Raw genomic sequence first — 20,564 nt, forward strand, 5'->3', positions numbered from 1 at the left:
TGCTTAACGATCAATTAGATTTAAATGCCTCTCTTTTATTGAACTTAAATTCTCGCAACAACATTAATTAAGGTTTAATGGTCATTTTACGGTATATATAGTAGCAGGTAGTTTGTAAATATTACATTTGATAAAGACACGGTGTTGTCGAAACAATTGTCAAGTCAAAATTTAAAATTTCGTTAAAATCTGCACTTTTAGTTCTTATTTATTTTCTTGTTGCAGAAGCGTGTCTAATATCCAGTATTTTGCATATTAGATATTCCAGCAGCACTTCGTATCAGATTCGGGACCATATAAGCGAAATTTGCGTTATTAATAAGGTTTTATTAAAACAATTGACAATATATATCGACAATATATTTAAATTCATAAAACTCTTGTTTTTTTTTTTGTAAACTTTGGCTTCGAGCTTTTTTGAAGGGGGCAAAGTATATTAAATTAGCCTTAAGTCCATGGAATATAATCTTGTTAGCTGCCATCTTCCCGGACTTTAATAACTGTGCAAAATAATTAAAATAAAATGTATTACCTGTTGAAAGCTCTGAAGCAGTATTAATACTTTCATTGTGCTCTATGAAACACAGAATCATATCTATATTGTTTACCAAATTCCAAATAAATGATTTCGACCTTAATAAGCAAAAAAAAAAAATAGAAAACTAATTAAAATATATAACATTCCGAAAAATTTAAATTGTAGCCTTACGTTTCGCATAATTTAGGCACCACTATATATTCTTGAAAAGTTGGATCATAATGAGTTAAAATATACCGGGCGTCCCATATAAAAAAATAAAATAGCGACCCATAACTTCTTGATCTGACTCATTTCTAATACAAATAATAAAATATGGGCCAAAATGCTAGTACCCACCCATTTTTTTGCATATTTCTTGCAGAAATATGCAGGGTGGGTCAAAAAGTACCCAACACCAGGTTCTTTTTTTAAATGAAATACCGTTTTTCAAATCCATTTTTGAATTATGCGTCAAATTTCGGGTACCCTATACCATTAGTTTGCTATAAGTCAAGAAATTGCGAAAATATCGGGCATCCAGTGAGATTTTGATAGAAGAAATAAAGACCGATTTTGTTACTTAAAATCCCTGCCCAAATATTGAATTTTTTTTATGGGATTATTTATACTCCAAAAGCTACAATTTAAATAAACTAAACAGTATCTGAGGTCGAAAAAGTGAATCTTGTAACGGATGTTTCTGGATATTGTGCGTTAAACACGTAACAAACTTCGAAACACAATTCGAAAATGGATGTTAAATAATTTTCGTATTGGCATCTACCTTGAAGTGCAATAGCTGATGGGTTTGTTCCATATTTTAGCTTTTTACTGTATATCTATAGATAATGCAAACCAAATGCCAAATGAAACTCGTGAAATACATGGAGTTTATCAAACTGTTGTGTAATATTCCATTTTCTACTCTAAAAGGAAACGTTTTTTGTGTCTGGGAAAGACAACTTAATATTGCTCGATACAAAATACCTCGGAGGAATTACGTAATCCCGAATTACTTAATAATAATTTTGCAACGTGCACTTAAGTGGTTGATAGTGTTTCAATGGATGAAATAAATTACTACAACTCCATTCTTCATCCAAATATTACACATAATCTAAATTTTAGTTTATTTAGCAAAGATGAATTATTACGAATTAAATTCACATCTGTATAACTCCTTTAATAAATATTATTAATTATTAACAGCTGTATCTTGCCTTTTCAATTTGAAAAAAGCCATTATAAGACCGGTTGCTTAAATATCAAACCCCAGGGAGTCAAAAGGTCTAAGACCAATCAGTATAATTCCAGTAAAATTTGGCCAAAACCATTCAAAATTGCAGTAAAAAAATGCAGTAATTCACTTCGAAGTAAATTCGTTAAAAAAATAAGTTGCAAAAATCTTTCCTACTTTCACCAAATAAAATATTTGAGTATAAAACTTTTTTAAGTACATTAAAATCGTTAACATTCGCTACTAATAATTTTGCATGCATACGTATTTTATAGAAGCAGCAATCTTCTTATACCAAAAAACATAACATATCTTTCTTTTTTTAATATAAAATAATCTAGTAGAAAAATTTTATAAATACTTTAAAATTGTTAATACTAACTATAAAAAACAAATATCCGTATATCTTTTACTATATACTGAAAAAAAAAAGTAAATATGATTTCTACTCACAATTTTTGAAAAAACTGTACAAAACAAATTGGAAGTGAACTCCCGTGAGCTCAAAAACGTTTCAAGAAGACGATCTCAAAGATACTATTTGAACTATTGCATTCTGTTTGCAATATTATTTCACTAATGTAACAAAGAACCTATTGTATTTGCTAATGACCTACAGAGTGGGTTTATTCTGGATAAGTCATATAATAAAATCAATAATAAGAAGATTAAGAAAAAATCATCAGTTTCTTCTTTCGGATGCCTGGGATAGACGAGGATAGTAACATTTTGCGTTTTTTACTTTATCTTTCCGCGCAATATTTCGAAGAAGTTATCTTATTTATCGTGTTATTTTCTGTTATCACCCAACTTTCTTTTATCGATGGCACGCTATCGTTCAGACTTCCATGTACGCTTGACGAGACTACAGGTCCAGAGCATATATTAAAATTGGAAAAACGCCATTCCGAGCTAATCCGCCTTAATAAAAGTCGCCATTCACGACTGGCAAATTGTATTGTGTGTGTGAATGACTGGCCATTTTATATATCAGATCTCACAATGAATGTCAATTCGTATCTTCAAAACAATTCCAAGTCCAAGTCTTTTGTTTTGTCTATTTTTTCCACTAGACCCAAAGCTCGAAATCTTCAACCTTAATCTAACTTTCCATGAACTTAGCTATTCATGTAGTACTTATTTCTGTTTCGAACCAGTAGGGCTTTTCCTTCAATGTTCAAGACTTGGATGAATCCATAGCCGCGCCGAATTGTGAACGAAGCCAAAACATTTTGACTTACATAGCCCAAATGGTAAACAAATTCTACTTGGAACAGAATCTTCTACGAAGAAATGCACCACCGGCACCAGCAATGAACAGATCAAGTATGAAAATTCTGTTATGAATCCATAGGGAACAATGCAGCCTCAAACGGCATATGAATAAGATGCCGGTTTTTCTTGAAAGATGCTCGGGGGTGGTAAAAATCAAGTATTTAAGGCTGGCGACCCTCGGCCTTGAGGATCTGATTAAGAACTTTTCACGAAAACTAACTTTGGTCGCAGTGTATCCATCCTACTCCCAGAGTCCTTCGAAAAATCTGTAGAGCGACAAGTAATGCCAAAGGAAGACGTCAAGGATCTTATGGAGTAGTAACAGGAGTAATATCACCAATTAGAAACAGAATTAGCTATTTATTCATATCTATCGTAATGATTTAGTCCGTAAATAAAATTTCACATTACGCGCGGCTCAATTGATGCCCGACCTACATTATTATATACCAAATTAACTTCAATATGAAATCAAATAAAAAAAACAGAGAATCGCTCGCAAACTCAACCAACTACATGGTTTCCAACTCAATTAACGTTCGACTTATATCCGCGGGATTTATCATTAATCCTTACAGAACACATCGAAAACATTTAATTAGAATGCCGACCGTAATCAGTACGGCAATAAATTCTAAACGAGTGCAACGCACACGTGCAAGAGGCTGATTGGATTTGCCCGGTAAAGTCTAATTAAACATGAAAATTCGTTTCTCGTGAATTGAAAAAAATTAAAAAACGAAAAATACGAGGCGCACGCATTGTGAGTATGAAACAGACGACGTATTTAGCTTTCGATAACCTACATACATACCATGTACTCTCAAAATTACAAAAAAAATGGCGCTAGTAGTTACTTTCGATTATTTTGGCGTCCCCCATGCTAGATCCTATACAATGAAAGTTCGCCGTTCACCGAAAGATGGCAGCACAGTTTAGATTCCACAACCTATCATGTTTATACAGTGTTTACACTTAGAAGAGTTTTTTTAGTAATTTATTTATTTATTTATTTATTTGCTGTTTGGGACACAAACAAGATAAATCCTCATAAGTACAAACTCAACTCAACTAACATTTTTTATTTTACCCCCTATGGCCCTTAAATGGACAATCTAATAAGGTTGACGTGACCAAATTTCAGTCCCGTATAAAACTTTTACTCCCCATTTATTTGCAACTAAGAAATCTTGTCTACAGCATTTGTAAACACCAAACCAAAAACGCCCCCCCTTTAGGTTCACATTTTTCGATATAATTTTTGAAAAATATATCTTTTAAAACTGTTCTTGCGCAAATGTGAAACGTCGTTTGTTGGTTGTTATTTTTCCTTGAAATATGTATGCTTAGGTTTCTATAAATAACTATAAATAACTAGCAACAGATTATCAAACGCTTTCATTAAACTTTAAATTATCAATACCCTTTAAGCAGGCCCATTTAATTTGCATTAAAACATTTTTTTTTATTCGCTTTGCTTAGTTTTTGATTTCCGTAGCGTATATTGCAATATAAAGTTTATACTATATTAAGTATGGAGGTTTACATCGAGGGCTGTACGAAGCCCAACAATAAAAGCAAGGCAACCGAATTAGGGCGCTGCCGACTCTCAAATATTCCCCTTCAAACATACATTGTTATTGGATTTTCGAGTCGAGACGTTTTTCTTTTCAAAAACTCTGTATAATTACGTGTCTTCTTTTCACATAACGTTTCCAGGGAAGCCTTATCTGTATCGTACTTTTCGCAGGTTTCTATTGACAGCCCACTGATTTTTCGTTTTCGAGATATGAGGCGTGAAGGGCGACGACTGTGTTACTATTACTATACTAGGAATATAAAGGGCCTACAGATGATTCCAATCAATACTTTAGCCACTTCCGTTGTCAGGCATTGCATTTTATCAATTCAATCAAAACTGTTATCAGTTCACTAATGCAAAAAATGGCGTGCATTATGCAACAAGTGTGGTAAAAGCAAGTCATCATTAAATTAAAAATCTCGATTGCTCTCAAACCCTAGCGGTACAGAAGGGAGTAGAAAATATAAGTTAGGCATTATTATTAGACATTATACTGAAATCATATCATAATAAATCATAATATTCTGAGGAACAATACTCTCGAGTTAACGTGTCATTTGCGCCCATATATGTCCTATAGAAATATTTCCGCGATGTTATGTCCGTGTGGGAAACACACACTTTGTTTTTCTCGCTATATATTTAGCGGCCTATTTCATAAAACTATGTTTGTGTAAATTAGAATCAGAGCGTTATCCATAACTACTGCTGGTTGGTGTCTCCATCGATGATTTTTACTGGTCTGCGTGGACTTTTGACCTGCTGCCACAATTATTTAAACACGGTGGCCTTTCCAAATAAATAGGGAAAGTCGGTCCTCTTGCGCATTAAAATTCGGGTAAAAGTATTTTACAAAATCATTCTGAGTTTCTGAGTTTTAGTCGAAAAGATAAAATTATTGATTTTCTTGCATATTTTTACTTTGAAAACCCTTTTCTTCAGCTTCCGATCGATATTTGCCAGTGTTTAAAGCTGACGGTGTATATCCAAAGAGAATTTGAAATTATGAATTTAATTTAGACAGATTTGATAGAAATTGTCTTTAACGTGTCAGTTATCTTCATTTATAAATTGCGTCATAAACTGTCCACCGTGTTAGGGTCAGAAGAAACCGGTTGTATGTGATATATATGGTTTACACTATTGAATATCGAATGAGAAAATTTTGAGACGACCTGTTCTCCTCTCAGGATAGAAACACTCCTCACTGAACATTAGATACTTCAGTAACCTTCTCCGCACATTCTCAATGGACTGAGCGTGGCAGTTATATATTGGTGACTAGGTAATTAAAGACTATAAGATGCAATTTAGTTTTAGTATATCACTGAGTGACATACTTTTAGGTCATCCGTATAGGTAAATTTATCGCAGATAATCAAAATATATTGAACAGAAGTGGTCGAAGGTTAGAACCTTGAGGCACGCCAGAAGGTGGAACAAAAGGAACTGATCTAAACCCCACAATTTCAAAGACGATTTTTCAATCAGTAAGTGACGATTTACCTGGTCAAACGCTTTGTGGAAGTCAGCGAATATAACGTCAATTTGACCTTGCTTGTCCAGGGAGTCACAGACATAAAAAGATAGGGAACATAAGTTGTTGGTGGTACATGATCTTCTCGCATAAAAACCATGTTATTGCGTAGAGAGTATATTTGAGCAAAGATACATTTATGTAATACAATCTCCAATATTTTCGAAAATTGCAACTGCACCAGTTTCAATTGCAAGATACTTTGCAAAATTGTACTGAAGTGGCTATTACTTGATGAAAATCCATTTAAAATAGTTAAATAAGAACAAACGTTGTTCAGATTTTCACGTAAATATATTTAAATGACAGCTGTTTCGGCAACACCGTACCTTTATCAAATGCGAATATCAAACGGTACCGATGATTATAAATACAAAACAGGTAGTAATTACTTAATGTGAGGTATTAAATTGAGATTTAACATGGGGGATGCATTCAAATCCGGTTGGTCATTAGGTAATACATTCGAACCTCTCATTTTATTAATCTCCATAGCTTCTACTCCAGTCTGCATGCTGCATCGGCTCATACACACATATAATACTTCACACAGTTTGTTTCATTTCAACATCCTCTCGCTCTTTTTGAAAAATCCTATATTTCACAGCGTAATGAATGAATGAATGAACTCAAATTTGGTCAATTTATTTTATCCATATTTTTTTTATATTACCATACAAGTGCTCTGCTGATCAGATCAAAGGAAATATGCTGTTTGAAAGACAATTCAACATGGTTTGATACGAGTTTAAATTGATTAAGATTATAAAAAAATATCAATAAAAAATAACTGCAAGAGTCATTTTTTTTTATTACTATTTTTTAATAATAGGTATGACCCCTCTCTTGCCACATATCTCGATTAGGCATAGATCTAATCAATTTCGCTATTGCTTCTTGTGGAATGTTAATCCACTGTCCTCTACTGCAACAATAAGCTCCGGAATCGAGGCTGGGGAACGACGTCTAGTTCGAATTCTCCGTTTTAGTTCATCCCATAAACGTTTGGTCGGATTGAGGTCGCAACTGCATGCTGGCCACTCCATAACTCGAATCTTGCACAATCCTGACGGTGTGCGGCCTACCATTGTCACGTATAAAAATAAATTCTTCTCCAATACAGTCACATGTGTTGCCATGTAATCTGATAAAAGATCCTCGATATAATTAGGTGTAGTATGCATCAAACTAACGCAATTAAACTCTATCCAAAGTTTGTTACTATCACTGTAACTACTGCATAAATACGTTTCATTTATTTAACCCTAGCTACGCATATGAAATTTTTTAACAAATTCAAACTCATACCAAAGCATATTAAATTGTCTTCCAAATAGCATGTTTATTTTTTGGACGATTTCTTGATTTTCTATTTCTATGCACCCAAGTTTAGATTGATACAAAGATGATTCAATGAGTGCTTGACAAGCAAACGAAAGTAAACGTCAACACATAAATTGTATATAACATCACATAGTGTATAAACAGAACATGACAAAAAATCATATAACTATGTAGGAAAATAACTGTAGACATGCAAACTTATATTTGAATGAATTCTCAACAAAACGGACAAACGCGGACCAGCTGTTTTAATGCCCGCAGATTACCGGCGACGCTCCATCTGAAAGCCAGATGAAATAAAAGTTAAGAGTTCGCTTTACACGGATGATGCCCTAAATGTAATGGCGAGGGTCCCGGGACATTCATTTTTCGATAGATAAAAATTTGAAAATATTAACTGAACGGCAAAAAGCCCCTCGTCTTGTCTCGTCCGAAATGAATCCTAATCACATTTTGTTCTCTTTATTTTTAGGCGTCTTAAGTGTTGCCAACTGAAATAGTATATTATGCAACAAACACATTTAACAAACTAAGCATGTTAATTAAATTCAATAAAGGCAGCTTTATTAGTTTTTTTTTAGTAGGCGCATATTGTTCAATGGTATAGTCTATTTAAACACTTTTACTGAATGCTATACCAAGCAAGTAAAATTTGGGAATATATCAGTACCGTTTTTTTTAAACATTTTTACTATATATATATATATATATATATATATATATATATATATATATATATATATATATATATATATATATATATATATATATATATATATATATATATATTAATCTCCTCTTAATTAGCACTTGTGAATTACGACATTTTAAGGAACAATCAACATTATGTACTGAATATCATTGAAATCGTAAAAAAGTTTTCGTAATTAGGGCGCAGTATTTTCACGTCCCTACAGAGGGGTGGGGATGGGGATTAAATCTGCTTGGGACGTTCGGTGGAGAAGTCCTTAAGAAGCATGTGTACTAGATTTCATAAATTTTGCTTCAAAAACAAGGTTAATACAGTATTTTTCATATATCAACACGTATTTATTTGGTCCCCTGCAATTTGCAGCAGATTTCAATTCCAATCCCAAACTAACTTTGTCGGTCGTTTGCGACCTTCGATTTGCATCCATAAATTTCCTAAATTGGACCAGCCAAATTTCCAATACGTTGACACTTAACGAGACTGTAACGGCAAACAACACGGAGGGCGAGGCGACTGCCTATTTAAATTTCAAATTTCTGTGTTTATCGGTAAGAAAATATAACATATTTTCCATTGTATTAATAAATAATTGTTTGAAAAATCGACGCAATGCTTGAAACATGCTTCAGGGTCTTTCAAAATCAACGGATCAATCAAGGGATGATTGGGACTAAATGATGCGTAGAATTTATATTATTGGGTTGTTCGGAAAGTCATTTCGTTTTTTTTGGGGAACATGAAAGACAGTTTTCGTATAATGAATAAATATTTTATTAAATTTTATATTGGCCATTCTAGTCTAACACCTTTTGCCATCTTTCTGGCAGTAACATAATTCCCCTCTCATAAAAGTTTTGGTCCCTGCTGGCAAAAAACTGGTTCAGGTGGTTTTTGACATCTTCATTTGAGGTAAAGGTTTTGCCATCCAAAAAATTTTGCAGGGACCGGAACAAATAGTAGTCGGAAGGCGCCAGATCTGGAGAATATGGTGGATGTTGCAGTACGTCCCATTCATTTTTGGCGAGTGACCAAACTTGGGTGAGGTCTCGTATTATCCTGGTGGAACACTACACCCTTCCTGTTGATTAATTCGGGCCTCTTCTCTTTAAGTGAATCATTCAATTTGTCCAGTTGATGACAATAGACTTCTGAATTAATCGTTGTATTGTCCGGCAAAAGCTCAAAAAAAACGATTCCTTTGACATCCCACCAAACGGAGAGCATCACCTTTTTTTGGTGAATGTTGGATTTTGACACGCTTTGAGCCGGTTCATCTTTTCTGCTCCATGACCTCTTGCGTTTAACATTGTTGTGTACAACCCATTTTTCGTCCCCAGTAATAATCCGCTTCAAAAATGGATCATTTTCTTGACGTTTGAGGAGCGAATCACACACGTCAACCCGACGACACAAATTTCGCTCCGTAAGGACATGGGGCACCCACACCGAGCTTCGAGGTTAAGCCCATGCCTTTCAAATGGCCATAAACAGTCGAATTCGACAAATTTAATCTCTCACCTATCTCTCGTGTGGTTATTCGCCAGTTCTGGCACTGGCGTACTGTTAACACGCCTTCTCCATACACATCCGTCAATTTTTTTTCTCGCTTGAACAGCATTTTTACCTTTTCTGAAGTAAAAAAGTAAAATATGACGAAAATGCTGCTTATTGCTCTCCATATTTAAAAGGGCACCAACCAAAATCTACTGCGTAGAATTAATAGAACTTTTTCACACACAAGCCTTGCAATATCAGCTCTCAAGACATATAATGGTTATGCGGCTTAAGTGTGAAGTTGGTTTCGAAAAAACGTAATCAAGTCCTCTGACAGGAAAAAACGAAATTACTTTCCGAACAACTTTGTATATCAAAACTTTCGCCTTGTCTATTTGTATAAAGTTCTCATTTCGGAGTTTATGAATAGGTTAATTAGTTTATCGCTATTTTTAAAATGTAATTTTATAGAAGATAATTAATAATACAACTGTTTGACAGCACCCAACAATAGTATATTATGCAACAAGTGCAGTAAAGGGCGTTTGACTCGCGAGTGAGTTAAAAAGTTTACCGAACGTGTTGCATATTATACTATCAACCCTTTCTGAATAAAAAAAATGGAAAAACTGGGTTTTATAATGGTTTATAATAGTTTTTAAAATAAAAAATAAAAACGATAGTTAAGTATTTGTTTATATCATTATAAAAGAAAAGTCATAAAAAAGAAACAAGAGAGATAAATATATAATTTAACCAAATTGATTCAGAAATGACAGAGACAGAGTAAAATGTCGCATTTTGCGTTACTTATTTATTACGAATTTAAATTACAAGTTACTGAGAATACATTTAAGTAAATGTTCCTATATGTACATATTATTTCATTTACATAAATATGTATTGTAATGTGTCAATATATAGATAATATTACTTTAAAATTCACTTGCTACTTTTTGAAATAATCGGAGATCGACGGGCGATGAGGTTCCTCAAACTTGCTTCAGCCTCGATTGCAGAATCTGGAGTACATGGACGTCTTCAATACAGTAGATGAAGGTCAGTCCACCAGTTTGTGTGGCTGCATTGTTGTCATGCTAATATGGTTTCTTTGTACTGATAAACGCTGCATTGTTTGCAAATAAACCCATTATCGATATCGGTATTAGTAAAGTCGTTGAATGTAATTTGTAATTAGGATAATGTATTTTTATTATCAAAAGGAAATTGGGTATTTATTTTTTTGCTGTTTATTGGGGGTGATTTTTACATTGGCGTACGTCGTGTATAATGTATAATAAAAATTAATTTTTATTCTAACCAAAACCCTACCGGGACATGGACTACCCCATCGTTATTTATTTTACAATTATGATCAATTTTGTAGGACTTTCTTTGTGTAATCTATGATAATTATCCATAAATGATGATTGTCCGAGACAATACAACAATCTCGCTGATCTTCTCGTTCCAGATATCCCTACATATTCGGCAACACGTTTTGCTTCCTGAGGGGACTACTGGCCGAGACGTCGGGAAACGCCACCGTCCTCACCATCACGGGCTTCACGGTCGAACGGTATCTCGCTATCTGTCACCCCTTCCTGTCTCACACGATGTCGAAGCTCTCGCGTGCCGTCAAACTGATCTTGTTTATATGGATGGTGAGTTAAAGGGAACACTTAAGGTCTAATCATTTCTTAGCGTTTCTATCGCCGAAGAAATTCCCTCAGCTTGTTGCATAATATTTTATCAACGGCTTTTACGAGAGGCGAATACTCATTAGATGGTGTGTTAAAATTTTTTCCCACCCGGAAAAAAAATGGACACGACCGCGGAAATGTTTATAATTAGGTTGGTTAGTTGGCTTTTATTTATTTCGTTTTAAATTTTATTCAAGGAGACGGGAAACCAAATGAGATAATAGAATAGGGACCCACTACATTCTTAATATGTCCATGCTATACAGGGTGTCATAAAAGTATTTTTGGAAATATTATTTCATTTTTGGTTTGTGTAAGGAAAACTCAGGTGAATTTAACAAAGGCCTTTATGAAATCTCTAACAACTTATACAGTCTAAAAATTAGAATCAGTCACTACATTTAAACAATAAAAACTTGTTTAATTCCACCACACCACAAACTACAAGTGCAAAACCATATTTAATGACTTAGTGGGCGTTCGGATAAAACAGAATACTATGGTCTAACGACGACGATAGTGAAGCAACTAACTGAACAATAAAATTTATAAACCTTGTTCGCTACAAAACTAGATGCGGGATACTTTTTACAAAGCTTCTGGATTCCTCCTGCGTCGGTTTTTGCTGAGTCGAAATTGCTGACGTTTCGCCAATCATCCTGTTGGCTTCTTCAGAGTTTGACTGAAACTGTTTCTTATTTTACTCTGTACCTGTACAGTAATAGCGACTATATTTATGGAAGCCTTTAAGAAGAAATCTCTTGACACTTTTGTTATTTGGCCTCATGGTCAAGAAACTCTAGTAGATTCTCTTAGACGTTTAAATTCTATACACCCAACATACGTTTTAAGATTGAATTATAAACGAATAATAACCTTCCATTCTTAGATATTCTTATCAATAGAAAATCAGACCTAACATTGGGCAATTGTGTTTACAGAAAACCTACGTACACAGACCGGTACCTTAAGGGATGGTCACATCACCATCCGGCACAAAAATCATCCATTGTTTACAGAGCCCTACAACTATCTCAGCCCGAGTCCTCTGCTCTTCTCTCTAATTATTTCCATATTAAAGATATCAAAAAATACACTTCACCACAACCTTCCAATAGCAATGTCAAAGCCTTATCCGAATCGACATCCTTAATTTGTTAGCGGTGGTTGTTTTACCTGCAATTCTTTGGACCGGAGGGGATTGTGTTTTTCCCTGAAAAACTGAAAGTCACGTGAAAAACTTTTCGATAAGCCCGCGTCCCGCCTCTTCGCGCGAAACTGGAAATTACGAAAACCCGTGGGTCGAGCCATTGAAATCGTCTCTTTGAGGCGCAAAGTTAGGAGCTCTTTAAGCGCTCGCGATACTTATTGATAAACGAACTGTTATCGAAATTCCACCAAAGTCGCCAGACTAGGAACGTTAACGGAGCTGGCATCAATAAAAATAGAAATTTGCTTTTCATAGCGGTTCGGGAACGCCGGTTTCTCGCTGATAAGCTCGAGAAAAAACCTTCTGATATAGATTATTATTATATATGATTTCAATACTTCCATTCCAATATATCCCACGAAGACAATAAATGCAGCTTTCATTGCACAAGATTAACCTCACAGGTGCGAAAAAGACCACTTACACGCACTTAAAACTATACCAAATTCTTGCCTTGAAGACATTTTTTAAAACCAAAAAAGAAAACTAGAAAGGAATCATTAGCAAATAATGAGTAAATGGATCAGGCTAATACAGTTGAAATTATTAGTTGTCATTCAAATCTATTATACTTTTAAAATTTAAAATCCATTTGTATGAAATGTTAATTCCCTCTAAACATTTGTTTCTCCAAAATTTTTGTAAAAAATCTGAAAATGGATGTAAGTGATCGAACTTTATTTGTGATCTATTCGGAGTGGTGGTCCCATCTCAAATGGCTAACAATAATTACTCCAAGATTCTTAAATATATTACAAGATCTGGAGTTAACCCGAAATATAAGGGCATGATATGATGCCATAGGAACTAATTATTTATTGCTATAGCAACTAAAACGCACAAAAATAGTTTTCGTGAAGTTTATGTTGTTTGTCATTGAAAACTATTTTATGTATTCTATAAAATTTCCTTGTATTTGAACACCATTTATTTCCACCGACTCTTCTATGAGAAATATAGCTTTTTAGTCATTCTAAATCTGTTCCTGAAAACCAATATTTTTAAATTTTTTGATCAGCAATGAGTGCGAGCTATCAAATGCTTTTGCAAGATCAACGAAGTCGTCGGTGGATGGGACATTTTTGTCTAATGAATCATATACTTTTTAATTGATTGGAATTTTTCTTGGTGTTAGTGAGTTTATTGCTTTTAGTGCCTTAGTTGTATTTGTAAGATTATCTTATCTTGTTTTCAGCCAAGTTTTCACCGATATTACAATAGTAATAATTAAAATAGTTTAACATTTCTTTATTTTCATCAATTGTAATACTATCAAATTTTATTTATTCTACAGTACTCATATTTAATTTATGATTGTTGTTTGTACCATATTTATAGCAATTCCATACTTTGTTTGTACAATTAATGCTTCTATTTAGTTTTTTATCTTGTTTTAACAAATCGGTTAATATATTTCGATATGGATTACATCCAGCCATTAATAATGTGTTTTGGCGATTATTCAGCATTATTTTGTAAGTTCTTCCTTAATGTTGATTTTATTAATACATGCATTATCCACCCTTTTCTCTGTATTTCTGATATTCTCATCTTTTTTTGTTGGGTACTAGATCTCGCGATGCTTTTCAAAATCTGTGAAAATATTTGAGTGCTTTTATCTATGTTATCTTGTGCATACACGTCATTCATTAATATTCAGTTTTAAAATACATGTCACTCTTAACCCCATAGTACAGTTCGATGCTCCTAACACAGCTTGGAACAAACTGGAAGAAAACATTTGCAAATGTTTGCCAGGAACACGCACTGTTTCACACAATAGGAGACCGAACATTAAACCCTGGTTTACATTAGAAGTCAAGAACATTACAATGGAAAAGAAGGAAAAATACTTACAATACAAGAAATCTCCAACACCGGAGAACCGAAATATCTACACCGAAATAAGGAACAGGACTAATGACAGAGTACGAGAAATTAAAGAAGAATATTGGCAGCGATTCAGTAACGAAATGGAGGCGGATATGACGTATTTGAAAGATGTTGAGATACCAGAACAGAAAAAAAGTATAACAATACCCATTTTTAAAAAGGGAGATAAAACAGACCCAGCAAACTATCGAGGGATAACATTACTGAGCACCTCGCTAAAACTTTTGACTAAGATCATTGCGGATAAAATCTCCTCAAGAAGAAACCGCTCCACTACCGATGCATTATTCATACTCAGGCAACTGGCTGAAAAATCTTTACAATACAACTCTCCAGCCTATCTATGCTTTATAGATTTAACAAAGGCCTTTGATAGCAGTAATGTTTCGAAAGAACTCACAGAACTTATCAAGGACTTAAACACAAACACAGCAACCCAAATAAGAACAAACTTTTCCTTAATTCAATACAATCATGGACCAATTAATAAAAACCGTTAAGAATACTGGATTAGGATATCGAATGGGAATACATAAAGTAAACATATTATGCTATGCCGATGACGCAGTACTTATTGCAGAGGACGACCTCCAAAGAATGCTACAAGCTTTTAACAGACAGACAGAAAAACTTAACATGTAAATTTCCACAAATAAGACCAAATGCATGACCATTGCAAAGGAGCCTCTACGGTGCAAATTGGTAATAAAAAACAAAACTATTGATCAGATAATGTCACTCGAACACCTGGGATGCAAAATCACAAGCTCTGGATTCCTGGAAGAAGAAGACATCTTAAATATCCCATATGGAAACACAAACATTTGAGTGCAGAATGTAAGTCAAGAATATACAAAACCTGCGTACGACCAGCGATGACATATGGTGCGGAAACCGGAGCTGAAACATCAGTAACAAAGAGAATTCTACGAACTACTGAAATGAAGACCTGGATACACATTGAGCGGCAGACAGAGAAATGTAGACATAAGAGAAAAATGACGTTGTCAGATGGATAAGGCAGAGAAGAAGAGAATGGAACCAGCATGTCAGTAGAATGGGCCCCGACAGAATGGCCATAATAATTCGCAACAACGTACCCCATGGCAGAAGACCTACTGGACGACCACCTAAACGTTGGCGAGATAGTTGGCAGTCAACCTCGCAAAAGATGTTGCTTAGACGAGGAAGAAACCGGAACTAAACAGGCGATACGCCTTCTAAAAGAGGAAGAAGAAGAAGGAAATGTTTTTGTCAAGATCAATGTTGGCTTCTAAGTTTTTAGTCAAGTCCCTTAGAATCAGAAATAATCCTAGTTTCTTAGCTACCCAACGGTTATATATTGCCTATCAAGAAAATCATTACTTTTTTAGAAGCAAGGCGAATTTACCCTTAGTTGAGGCATTTGACTACACCGCCACATATCATAATATTATCGATAGTGGAGACGTTCTAGCGTGTTTTAATAAGGACCTGGCCCCTCAGCTTACGCCAATTAATTTTGTTGATTCCAAAATTGAGAAAGGGGTGGGTCTAAATGAAACTGAGTTTCGGGAATTTTGTTCTAAAATGTGGACCGGGGAAGAGACATTTATATTTACCGATGCCTCTAAGGGACCAGATGATAGAGTTGGCTTTGGAGTATTTATTCCGTCTCTCAATGTTAGGGTCGGGCATGGGTTGAATAGCGCGTTTTGTATTTGCTCTGCAGAAATGATAGCTATTAGTTACGCCCTAGATCTTATATTAGATTATAATATTAAACAGGTAGTAATTGTCTCCGATTCCAAAAGTGCCCGGCAGAGCTTCGGATGCAGTGCGGTTGAAGCTTCCAACAGCTACATTCTACTAGATATTAAAGCAAAGATTGATATTTTGAAGCGCAGACTTGGGGGGAAAATATCGTTATGCTGGATTCCAAGCCATTCGGGGATAAGACATAACGAAACGGTGGATAGAATAGCCTCAGAAGCTAGACTTTTAGACCCGCTGAATTTAAGGCCCCCTTTTAGTGAATTTATCCCGATAATTAGAGCAAAGATGTGGCACATCTGGGCCATCAAGTGGAGAGAGGGGGGCCGTTCAAAGGTCAGACTTTATAGTGCAGTTTATAAGACACCTCCAACAGTTCCATGGTTCCACAAACTGCAGCTGTCTAGAAAGGAGATTACAACAGTGTGCAGAATGAGGAGTAATCATTGTAGTTCCCCAGCACATCTTTACAAGATAAACGTCAAAATATCTAACCAGTGTGCTTGTGGAGGGGTGGGAGATATTGAACATATTTTGTTTGATTGTGCTCTGCATCGGAATAACTCCCAAATTTTGTATGAGTCCCTCATTGATGCCAGCTTACCCGCTCCTATTAATGCCTTTTCTGCACTTTTTCACCCTGGATGTATGGATTCTGTTGCACGACTTGTGGTTAGATTCCTTGATGCATGTGGTATCTGCTTATAACCGCTTTTGGATTTGCTAGCTCATGGTCTACGGGTTGGTTTTAATCATCATGTATATTAGTTAGAATTTCAAAAGAAGAACTCCTTCGCTGGAGAAGATCCGAAAACTCTCGACATTTAGAACTTCTGAGATTAGTCTCCTTCGCTGGAGAAGATCCGAATATCCTCGACATTTGGAACTTTAAAGTTTAGTCTCCTTCGCTGGAGAAGATCTGACAATCCTCGACATTTGGAACTTCAAAAATCAGTCTTCTTCGCCAGAGAAGATACGAAAATCCTCGACATTTAGAACTTCAAAATTCTGTCTCCTTCCTGGAGAAGATCCGAGAATCCTCGACGGAAGTCGGCAATGGGCGAATGATCCTGGTAGTCGTGCCCAACAGCTATCTGTGAAACGCATCATTGAATAGGGAAACGTGATTGAAGCACGTTTCCCTATTAGCAAATTTTCTAGTTTTTTTCTTGCTGAAAAAGATCCCAACTCTTCCAGAATATGTTGGATAATTTGTTGTTAAGAAAATGTTTTTTTTTTTTTAATTTATTTCGGACTTCTAACCAGTACTACAAAAATGGCCCAGAGGCCTTACAAAAACAGTAACAGAATAAATATATATAATATTCTAGTAAAATGAAATATAATACTTTGTTAATATAAGTTTATATTCTTATAAAGTCCTTAAGGTTATGACATATTTTCTTGGTAGTGTTCTTAACTTAACTTATCTTTCTTAACTTATCAATGTTTTCTGTGTTGTAGCTGAAACACTCTCCATTTCCAGTCAGTTTCACATTTGTTTTAGTCAGTTTGTGTAGATTTCCTCACTAGACATATTAAAGCTCATTCCAAATATTTACATCACCCGCCAAACTTGTCAAGTTGTACTTCACTATATAAATCTTGATTGAATTCGTGTTCGTTTATAGAAGGCGACCTATAGAATGCAGAGTATCTTAGTTTTTTGTTTTCTTTATAAATAAACAATCGTGTAAGTAACCTTTTTAGAAGTATGGTTTAGACTGCTTGAAACTTAAATAACTTACTAATTATTTTGATTAAAACCCCCAAAAATCATATTGTAAGGGTTTTTCTGCAGCAATGAAAGATTTTGCAGTTGGTGAGAGTTTCTGATGCGGTCAAAAATTTATAGAGTATCTTTAGACCCTTCAATTGTATTTTTCCTATCTGCTTTTGAATACCAGAGTTTTTTCGATGTTTTACCGGTATATTATGTACTCATCATTTAGACATTTCAGGCCAGCATTTATGAATGGAAAAATATGATTTATTTACGGTATGATATTCTACTATGGTTTTTACATATTTCTCAACTATAATCGATCAACCATGACTCATTTTGAAGTTTCATACATCATTTTTAAAATCGGCACGCTTATTTTTAACTAATTATACCGAGAAATAGGCAAAACAAAACTTGTAACTCGTAGCCACCTACGCGGAAAGCTTATCTTCAACAATCAGTGTCAGTGTGTCAACTTTATAATTCAGTTTGGAAGTACTCCAGTAATACGGAAAAGCAGGTGCTAGAAGTTAGAAGTTGCTTGGGGAACAACGAGCACCCAAATCGTTATTGATTGTGTTTGTAATTGTAATTGAATCTATCATCGTTATAATATTCTTTTGTAGGTAGCTGTGAGTTTCGCAATACCTCAGGCGTTACCGCTGAGGGTGGAGGGAACCTGCCCCCACTGTTTACCAACGGAACCCGTCATGGGCCACTCGTTCGAGATTTCCACGTTCGTGTTCTTTCTCGCTCCCATGACTGTCATCACAGTACTTTACATCCTGATCGGTACCGCTCTCAAAGCTTCCAGCGTGAGAAAGTCTTGCAGGAACGGCCCCAAGGCTCACAGCCGGTCGTGCAAAAAGGTCGTCAAAATGTTGGGTAAGTCACTTCTTAGAGGAGGTAACTATACACTCTAGAAATTAAGTTATTTTGGAAGTTTACACAGCTGTAAGTAGGTTCACAACCATCTTGTAAGTTTAGCTGATACTGTAATATAGAGCTATTATCTTGATTCGGGTTTAAAGGCCGTCGTCGGTTGGAATTACTTCCTAACGTTTCGCTAGCACGAGTGGCGAGCTTCTTCAGAAGTCCTTCCATCTCCGATGTTGGACGTAGACTGATGATTTCTCCTGCGCAGGTTGTATTTATGCCGATTGGTGGTGGGCGGGGCTTGTTCCGCTTCGGTTGGTCTCGGGATATCGATCGGTATTGCTCGGGCGTTCCTAAGGATCGGGTTCCAGATTTGGTTGAGTCTAAGTGTCTCCTCCTTTCTGTTGAAATTGTGTGGGTGTTTTTGTATCACAATGGCTTCCCTGACTAGTCTGTTGTGATAGCCGTTGACCGATGCTAGTAACTTACAGCTCTCAAAGTGTACCCTGTGTTCCCCGCTGCCCAGTGCGTGTTCAGCTACTGCAGACTTCTCTGTCTGTCCTAGCCTGCAGCTTGCTTTATGCTCCTTAAGTCTCGTTCCCATTGATCTCTTGGTAGTTCCGATGTAGACCTTTCCGCATGAACACGGAATGCGGTAGACTCCTGCAGCTGAAAGTGAGTCCCTCGTGTCCTTCGCTGACCTGATGGTCTGCTGGATTTTCTTTGTAGGCTTAAAGATTGTTTTGATGTCGTGTCTTTTCAATACTCTGCCAATCCTGTCGGTGATACTCGGAATGTACGGCAGATATGTGTGAGAGGTGGAGGGTCGTTGTTCGATATCCCGTGATCTTGATGATCTTGAGTTCATTGATCTCTCGATCTCCCTCTTGCTGTAGCCATTTGCCTCGAACGCAGTTTTCAGGTGTTCAAGTTCCCTCTGGAGGTTCTCCGGGTCGCAAATAATTCGGGCTCGTTCTGTCAGGGTTCTGATAATCCCATACTTTTGACTTGGGTGATGGTTGGATAGAGCATGCAGGTATCTGTCCCTATGGGTTGGTTTTCTGTAAACTGTGTGGCCCAGCTTGTTACCTCGCTTCCTCACTAGTACGTCCAAGAATGCAAGTTGTTGGTCATTTTCAGTCTCCATAGTAAACTGGATGCTGGGATGCTGACTGTTGAGATGCTGCAGAAAGTTGTTGAGCTTGTCCATACCATGTTTCCAAATCACGAAGGTGTCATCCACGTACCGGAACCACGTTGCTGGCTTGTACTCTGAGGTCTCGATTGCTTTTTCCTCAAAGTGTTCCATAAATAAGTTAGCTATAACCGGGCTTAATGGACTTCCCATTGCCACTCCGTCCACCTGTTCGTAGAAGTTTCCCTTCCACACGAAATAGCTACCGGTCAGACAGACTTCAAAAAGTTTGCAAATATCGACAGGAAATATCCTGTTCACCAGGTCCAAGCAACTCTTCAGAGGTACTTTGGTAAACAGTGAGACGACGTCGAAGCTCACAAGGATGTCGTTTTGTTCAATATGGATATCTTGAATCTTGCGCACGAAGTCGGTGGAGTCCTTGATGTAACTGGTGACGTGTCCTACGTGTGGTTGGAGCAGCGATGCCAAGTGTTTAGCCAAGTAATACGTTGGTGATCCGGGTGCGCTCACTATTGGTCTTAACGGGACATCTACTTTGTGTATC

At 36.0% G+C, this 20,564-nt stretch overlaps 1 protein-coding gene across 1 annotated transcript in view; it reads left to right on the plus strand.

The window, feature by feature from the left end:
* The window catches only part of LOC132702636 (pyrokinin-1 receptor-like), a 28,167-nt gene that overhangs the window by 3,374 nt on the left and 4,229 nt on the right, over positions 1-20,564 (plus strand). Inside the window, exons 2-3 of the mRNA XM_060671404.1 lie at positions 11,176-11,365; positions 18,612-18,870. Coding sequence (XP_060527387.1) covers positions 11,176-11,365; positions 18,612-18,870 — 449 coding nt within the window. The remainder of the gene's footprint in view (positions 1-11,175; positions 11,366-18,611; positions 18,871-20,564) is intronic.

This window comes from Cylas formicarius, unplaced genomic scaffold, assembly GCF_029955315.1.
Source record: "Cylas formicarius isolate icCylForm1 unplaced genomic scaffold, icCylForm1.1 PGA_scaffold_5__7_contigs__length_24384050, whole genome shotgun sequence".
Taxonomy (NCBI): domain Eukaryota; kingdom Metazoa; phylum Arthropoda; class Insecta; order Coleoptera; family Brentidae; genus Cylas; species Cylas formicarius.